General features: G+C 43.8%; 1 protein-coding gene across 4 annotated transcripts in view; it reads right to left on the reverse strand.

Moving 5' to 3' along the window:
* Window positions 1-125: 125 nt before the first annotated feature.
* spata13 (spermatogenesis associated 13) overlaps window positions 126-7908 on the reverse strand; it is a 17420-nt gene continuing 9637 nt past the window's right edge. For 2 of the 4 annotated variants that reach the window (XM_017406575.3, XM_017406577.3), the window contains exons 3-13: window positions 6333-6788; window positions 4922-5066; window positions 4684-4811; window positions 4314-4493; window positions 3681-3860; window positions 3278-3457; window positions 2935-3167; window positions 1889-2018; window positions 1437-1812; window positions 887-961; window positions 126-807 (exon numbers count right to left, since the gene is read on the reverse strand). In XM_017406575.3, the coding sequence (XP_017262064.1) occupies window positions 626-807; window positions 887-961; window positions 1437-1812; window positions 1889-2018; window positions 2935-3167; window positions 3278-3457; window positions 3681-3860; window positions 4314-4493; window positions 4684-4811; window positions 4922-5066; window positions 6333-6788 (2265 nt within the window). In that variant the 3' untranslated portion in view covers window positions 126-625. Of the gene's footprint in view, window positions 808-886; window positions 962-1436; window positions 1813-1888; window positions 2019-2934; window positions 3168-3277; window positions 3458-3680; window positions 3861-4313; window positions 4494-4683; window positions 4812-4921; window positions 5067-6332; window positions 6789-7113; window positions 7801-7908 lie in introns of those variants that run through there. The other 2 variants (XM_017406580.3, XM_017406576.3) reach the window with 2 other exon arrangements.

Raw genomic sequence — 7908 nt, forward strand, 5'->3', positions numbered from 1 at the left:
CTAAGGTTTCATTCATTACCTTCCATCACTACATTTGACCAAATTCTCAGAAATTTACCGGCCACAAACCAGATAAACAACCGAGCTAACAAAACTACTTCAAAGTAACGTCATCCTGATTCGACTTGCTTGTACAATAGTTTTATTTACAGTTAAATGGTTACGAGAATGTGCAGAGTTAAGTTATTTTCTGACCTTTTTGTGCTCAAATTTGACAGACTTACAGCATAAAAGGGCCCAGCCTTCATGAAACAAACTAAAAAGTAGACGTAGAATATACATCCTACTCATTAAAAACCAAAATGGAATAATTAAAACAATAGGTTGGGCGTTTTTTCCAATAAGCAGCATTTTAAACGAATAATAAAAAAAGAATAAAATACAGTTTAACACTTTTCTAATGGCCCTTTTAAATCTCAGGCACTTGAAGTTTAAACTTGTGACAAAAAAATGAAAAACACAAACAGAGGCACAACAAAACTTTAACAGTGCATACACAAACAACAACAAAAAAACCCCAACAACAAATAAAACAGTGTTCTTTGAGACTTCCGGACGTTTTAAATATGCTCTGAACGTGCAGAGAAAGAGGGAAATAAAAAAGAAAGGGGACAAAGAAAGAGCGTCATTTTTTGAAGAAGGCGTTGCGGGTGATGCTGTACAGCAGGTGGTGAGGCTTTCGTTTGGGGGGTTCGGCCAGTAAGAAGACCTGCTGCTGAGGCACGCTGGTGGGGATGTTGATGTGGCGCTGCTGGAGGGGCGGGAGGTTCTGGTGGGGCGGCGGGGTAGAACCACTGTAACCCAAAGCTAAAAAGGTAAACGCAAAGAAGAAAGGTTAAATCAGAACCGAACCTGAGGAACAGAGTGAAGTAAAATATTTCCTTACCTTTGATCTTCCCACGTTTAGGTCTTCTGGCCTTAAAAATGGCCTGCTTTCTTTGTTCTTCACTGATATCAATTCCTGCAAAGAACACAGAAAATACACAATCAAAAAGGTGATAATATTTTGGCCCGTGTCTGTGTTTGTTTGTCTTCCTGTTAGCAAAGTGACCCATAAACCACCAGAGAGATTTTAATGAAACCCTCAAAGTTATCACCAAATTTGCATCAATGAATCGATAACATTTACAGTCAACCCAATCCAAGAGGGCCGCCAAAGCTAACTGACATTAGCCTTCACAAAAAATATCAGTTTTATGGATATTAGCTACATTCTGTGTGGTAGTAGCAGGTAGTCATCCCCATGATAATCTCTTACAAAATCTCACAGTATTTTATTAGAACACCCATAATGTTGTTTACAAAGTTTGACCAAAACAGCTGTAGCTCCGTCCGACCTCAGATGAAAGGCAGCGGGTGATATGCAGTCCTTCAAGGAATGCTAGGCCTTTAATTCAACATCTGTTCACAGCAGCTGTTTGTCCTGAGGGACTCACCCATCTCCTGGTCCTCTTTGACTCGGTCTCTCTCCTTGGCGAAGGCCTGTAACCACCGCTGCTTGTCCTGGACCTTCCTGCAGCACAGCACGCACACAAACTCCAGAGTGTCGGCGTGACGCAGCCGCAGAGCGTTCCTCAGGGTCAGGCCCAGAAACGAGTCCCACCCGTCAGGGACGTCCACCACCTCCATCTGGTCCATGTCCAGCCGGCCTCGATAGTGGAGCAGGTCTCTGCGCAGGACGTCTTTTTTGCAGTGGACCAGCTGGTGGTCAAACAGGAAGAAGCTGCGCTGCTGCATTTTACCTTGCCGGACGACTCGAGTCAGTTCACCGGAGTGGATGAGCTCCGAGCTGCGCTCCAGCACGTCTGCACCCTGCAGCGTGTTCACAAAGACAGAGTTAAAACATTCAGAAGGTTGGAAAAACAACATCAAAACTAGTCATTCTCACCTCCCAGTGCAAAATGGCCACCTGCCAGTGAGCGATGGTGTCGATGCTCTCCAGCCGTCTCTTCCTTTCATTAATTAAACTGGCCACGTTCTTCATAGCTTCATATGCTTTACTGACACCAGCGTGGTCACTGCAATCAAACAAGGCAACCTTAACTTGAAAGCAGACTGAAAATATACCCAATAAAAACAACATATACATGTAAAAATAACCCATTTCTTGTCTCATGAGCCATTTAATGTGTGTGGTGGTGTATTTTTCTGCAGACATCCCCTTTTTAACCTACTTTGATGTGCTGCTACTTTGGAAGGTACAGTATATTTGTAGACAGCTAACAGCAGCAGCACGCAGGAGAACTAAAAGCAGAAATCCGTTCGAGTCTTTCCCGTTGATAACTGGGTGGAACATTTCCTGCCAGATCTATGGATGCAACACTTTTGCACGTGGAAGCGTGGAATGTTACCTGTTGTGCAACAATCGGGGAATGTTTTGTGTCTCTGATTTACTGCTTCGCCCTGCGGCTGCTGCCGTCCGTGTTGCATGCCATACGCGTGACACGAACCAAAGCTGAATGCTGCATTTACAAACGTCACCCTTGATAACATTTATTCAACCTCATGAGGTGAAAATAAAACTAAATGAGACATCATTTAAGAGTTTTTGTAACTGTGCTTTATAGCTTTTATTTATTTTTATAATCCACACACCTATCAGCTACATTAACCCATCGGTAACCAGTAAAACCTCTTGACTAGGATGATTTAGTCCTTTCAAAACCCTTAGGGTACTAAATCATGTTCCTCGAAGCCTTCCTGAACAACCTTTGTGACGTAGCTGCCATCTGGGAGTGCTGTTGCCCTGGTGGGAGCGTTGTGTCTCTAACAACACAGTTGGAAGCAGCGTGTACTAATTACATAAATGCTAAAACTCAAAATTTCTTAGTAAAATGACCATCAGTGGTTTTATTGTTGCACCTAATAGGTTTATGTCGTGAATCTTATTTTAAACATAAGAGGAGGTTGTAAATACTGGCATGAAGAAGCTACCTGTGGTCTTTGGGCGTGTACTTGAGCAGTTCCCCCAGCTGTAAGGGGTATTTGCAGATCTTCTGTACAGGTGTGAGTAAGAAGCCAGCAAGGGAAATGTCGATCATCTGCTGGAGGAGGCGGCAGGCCTCAAAGAAATGTTTATATTTTCCAATCTTCATCAGGCTCTGCAGCTCGGCACAGGCAGCAGGATGAGTGTTACAGTATTCAGAGTAGACGGAAAAGCCCTCGCCCTAAAGAGAAACAAGAGGAATGTTCCCTGATTATTCAGATTCATGACCTCAAATCTGCTGAGACGCAACTTCTGCACTGTGGAGGATTTTTTTTTATGCCTAGCTCCTACCTGCAGGAGAAAGCAGGAGCCGATTTCACTGAGATGCGGCTGTTCTTTGTTGTACTTCTTTTCCAGGTCTTTGAGGAACTGCCTCTGGAATTTGTAGATGTCTTCTATGTTGCTGAAGATGGTTTTCAGCTGCAGATCAGTGAACATGCCGGGGTATTTACGGCACTGACGGATGTAACCCTGAAACAAACGAACAATATTTTAATACACACAGAAGACCAGAAAACAGTTTCAATACTGGCCAACAGGTGGTGCTACACAACGAAGGTAAACATGGTGGAATAATAGTTTTTTTAAGTAATTCCTGAAAATCAGTTGTATATTTGATAACATTCACTGAAATATAGGTCTGCTTATTTATAAAACGAGGAGCTTTGTGCTGATAAAGTTAAAAATTAAACACCTCGCAGATGTCCTTTAGGTGTTTGATGTAGATTCGCTCTGTATTCATGATTTCCTGAACCACGTTGGTTCTCATCTGCTCCCTGTGCTGGGTGGCGTGCGTGTCCTGAGGAGCTGGGTCTTTCTGGTCGGCTACGCTCTCCACACTCTCAGCTCCCGAGTCCTCCTGGTTCACGCGCACCTGAAACACATCCACCACAAACAAGTGTCTCAGTTAATCACAAGTGAGAGGCAAGCAAACAGAGAAAATATGGTTCTTAACACAATTTTGTGAGAAGATTTTAAAAATTTACAATAAGAACTACTTTTACAATTTAAAAACAACTACTTCACATCACTATGGCAACAACGTGTACGCTTAACCAGTCCCTCTTCATCAACATTGATTCTGCAACAAGCAATTACACAGCAGACGGCCATCTGCCAATCAGCTAAGGTCACCATGGTTACCACAGCCTGACTAATTAAGACCCAGCTGTCAATCAATCCCCTTCACCACAGAAACCAGCTGAGCTCTGAGCCCTTCAGCACACCATTCAGAGGTTTGTTTGGGGGCTAAGGCAGTTTGAAAGTCTTTTCTGTCCTGCTGGAGAGCAAACATGTAGAAGAGACGCAGGTCAGGAAGTCCACTTACCCTCACAAAACTGGAGGGGAACCAACCTTCCTTGTCAGCCCCCCTGCCCCACCACCATTCCTTATGTGAGGCTTCCAGGACACGGATAACATCTCCAGCCTTGAAGGACAGCTCCTGCTCCTCCATGGACAGATGATCCCAGAGAGGCTCGGCGTACACCGCCTGACCAGAGCTTATCCACTGAGCAGGACACGCAGATAAGATAAACATACAATTACATGGAGGCTAAGTCCGTGTCCAACATGGAAGATTATGTTCAGACATGTGCGTGTAGTGGCCAAACATTTTCGAAACATTTTCATATGCCCGTTCGTGAGACAGATGGGATGGAAGCATAAGTATGTTGCAGGGTTTTCCTCCTCACCCTCACCTCATTGAGTACAGAGAGCTCCACCCCCGGCTGGAGGTAGGGCGTGGCATCAGAGAGCTCGTCGAAGCTGCTCTCCTCCTCCTCGCTCACGCTGTCGTCGAGTGTGGCCACGCGCTCCGACACACCGTCTGCAACACAGATGACGAAACTCAAAACAGGCAACTATTGACATTCTTCTGTCCCCGTGTTCCCACAGAGCCAAATCTGTCAAATCTGGTAAACACGGCCCGGTTCTCACCGCTGAGCACTCTGTGGAGTTTCCGCCGCCCCACGCGGTCCAGTCCGATGGGGGTGCTCTGGGAAAGAACAGAGGGACGAAACCTGGCAGACACTCCTTTGTAGGGGGGCACCTGGTGGGAGGGGATGGGTGGACGCGACAAAGGCTGCAGTAATAAGAGGGGAAAAGAAAAAGGCTGGGATTTAGAAAAAGCTCACTTTCTCTCGTTTTCACCAGCTACCTGAAAAATCCCCGTTACACAGAAACAACAGAGCCGTGACCTCTCATTCCTTACCCAAGACTTTGGGTCAGCTACTTTAGGATCCTCATCTGTTTTGTCAAAGCACTTTGGGAGACATGTTAAATCTTTATCATAAACAGAGGCGACAGAAAATGAGAAGCAGATGGAGGGAAGGGTTCGCCTCTAAATCAAACCTGGAATCTTGAAGCTGATGCCTGATGTTTTTTACCCTTCAACACGCCATGATTTAGGTTTTTTTTTTTTTTTTTTTTTACAATCAGTAGATATTTATTGTATGAATCCTGAATCGGCATTCACATGATTGCATTCCTGATTAAGAAGTTTTATGCAAGTTTCTACTTCTGCACACTTTGTGTTATTTTAGCCATTCATATATCAAAACGTTCATCTCATTCAGGGCTGGCTGCTTTGACTTTTGCTTTTTGTAGCCTTTATATTTTTCATTTGCAACTTTTTCCCAAATTCACATACATTAAGATCGTGTTTTCTTTTAAATCTGCTTCAGTATACTTGCTCTATTTTTGTCTCATCTTCCTTTTAACTAGTATTTTGCTTATTTTCTCTTTTAGCTGGTGTTCTGCATCTTTTAGCTTTGTCTCAGTTCCTTCAGTGAATTTCAGCACTCGCGCTGCATTTTTGTATTATTGACATTAAAGTGTTGAAATGCAATGAAAACACATTTAAATTTGACCAAATGCAATTTTACAGATCATCAGAAGCTGCTTTGCATTTCTTCCTAATTCCATCCACTCCCTGTTTTCTGTAAATGGTTTTCCAGATTTTTTTCTTTTGGAATAACATAAGAAAAACTTTTTAAAATTTAGTTTAAAAGTAAAGTTAGTTTTACCTACATTAACTGTACTTGTTTTTTTTCTCAAAAATCAGTACGGTTTTAAATTAACGTATTATGCTCGGTGTGGAATTTAAAGAAGCAGTGTGCAGGAATTGGGGACGTCTAAAGCTGCAGATTAGAACTGAAAGATTACAATCAGCCTCAATCTCTGAATGTAGGAGAAACTATGATGGTGGCTAAAAATGTCAACAACACAAAAGCTGAAGCCAGCTTTGTCTGTTTAGGCCTAAAGTAAAAATGTGAATATTTTAATCTTTATTATATATTTATTTCAACAGTTTCAACAAATCTGTGAGGTAAAGGCAGGTAAAGCTTACAGAAGGAAGGCGGTCTTCCTCTAGCTCTGAGTCTGGAGGGAACAGATCCACGGCTCCTATCACAGAGACGGGCCGATGCCTCTGCACGTCTCCGTTCATGCCACAGTTCTCAGGATTGACCCTGTTGCTGTTATCACTGCAGGCTTCATGCAGCAGCGTGTCAGACGTCCTTTCTCCATCGTACTGCTTAGCCACTTCCTCGGGGATTAAACGCTTCCTGGAAACAAGCTGTGCGTAGTCAGAAATGGGCCGAGGTCTCGGGCGCCCACTTCTTCGCCTGGGCCTGACCGAGGAGGTTTCTGTGGAATCTGCGGCTGATTCTGTCGGAGATGTGGGTGACTCTAAGGAGCATGTTGGGGAGACGGGAGGTGGGCTGCTGGTTGCTGCAGATCCTTCACTTTGGAGAAGTGGTTCCTGTCCTTGTAGATTTGATCTAAAAAGGTTTGGAATAAACTGCTGGGGGGAAAAAAAGGTTAAGGAACTTGAAGTAGTTTGTCATAACAACACTATTTTCTTGTGAAAAGAAGCTGCCAGGTTTTCTTGTGAATCATTTCACAAGAAAACACGATTTTCTTGTGAAATAATTCTTGTTCACATGATGAACGGCTCCATGATTTGAACAGTCAACTCTCCATATTTTAACAAAAACTGCACTGCTATCAAAAGAAATGTTATCATTTGGTATGTATGTCAGACGGTCTTATATACCCAACAATCACCTGATGGTTACGTAGAAATTAAAAGCTCTAAGACTAAGTTATTCAGCAAAACTAAACCTCACCTCTTGCTTTTCTTGATCTGGCTCCGAGCCCCGGCATATACACTGGAAAGGCACACAGAGTCCTAGCACCATTATGAAACGCACAAAAACACTGGCCGGCTGGTGGTCCTCAAGGCCAAGTCCCTACATTTTTTGGAGGCCAGTTAAAGCCCTCCGATTTCTAAAGTAAATACAGGTGTTTTCCCAAGTCATTGTCAAAGTGAAAATCTGGCTAAGCAGTTCCCTAAAGTTGTGCGTTAATTGCCCTGCCTACTTGGTGGTGCTGTTAGCTGCCGTAGGCCTGGAGTTCAGGGAGCTGTACTTTGATCTCTGCAGCCACAGCTGAAGTGAAGGAGGAGAAACGAGGCTGTGCTCAGTCAGCCCTCCCACAGGAATGGGACTATGGAGCCGTTTTTTTGCGCAAGGGGTCACTAATCATAAACAAAGCCTAATCATTAACCCTCCTGCTCCTTCAGAGAACCCGGTAGCACGCCGAGCTGCCTTCAGCATGTGACTCTGCTGCAGAGGACGTCAGAGGAGTCAAACACGACCGACAGGAACAGGAGGTGCAATTAATGCTAGGCTCTTATTTCTCTGACACACAAGGAGACTTTGGACCAGGGGTGGAAATTAAAAATTTTGTCCACCAGCCACTGTGGCTGGTGGACAAAATTTTTTACCAGCCACTCAAATATTTTACCAGCCACTATTTTTTGTTGTGACAAAAAGTTATTTCATATGATGATGATGATGATCGACGCGGGTGGAAGCAGTTGTGGTGCCCTACAAGCTGACTACTCTTGAAAAACAGAAAAT

The sequence above is a fragment of the Kryptolebias marmoratus genome, linkage group LG21, assembly GCF_001649575.2.
Source record: "Kryptolebias marmoratus isolate JLee-2015 linkage group LG21, ASM164957v2, whole genome shotgun sequence".
Classification (NCBI taxonomy): domain Eukaryota; kingdom Metazoa; phylum Chordata; class Actinopteri; order Cyprinodontiformes; family Rivulidae; genus Kryptolebias; species Kryptolebias marmoratus.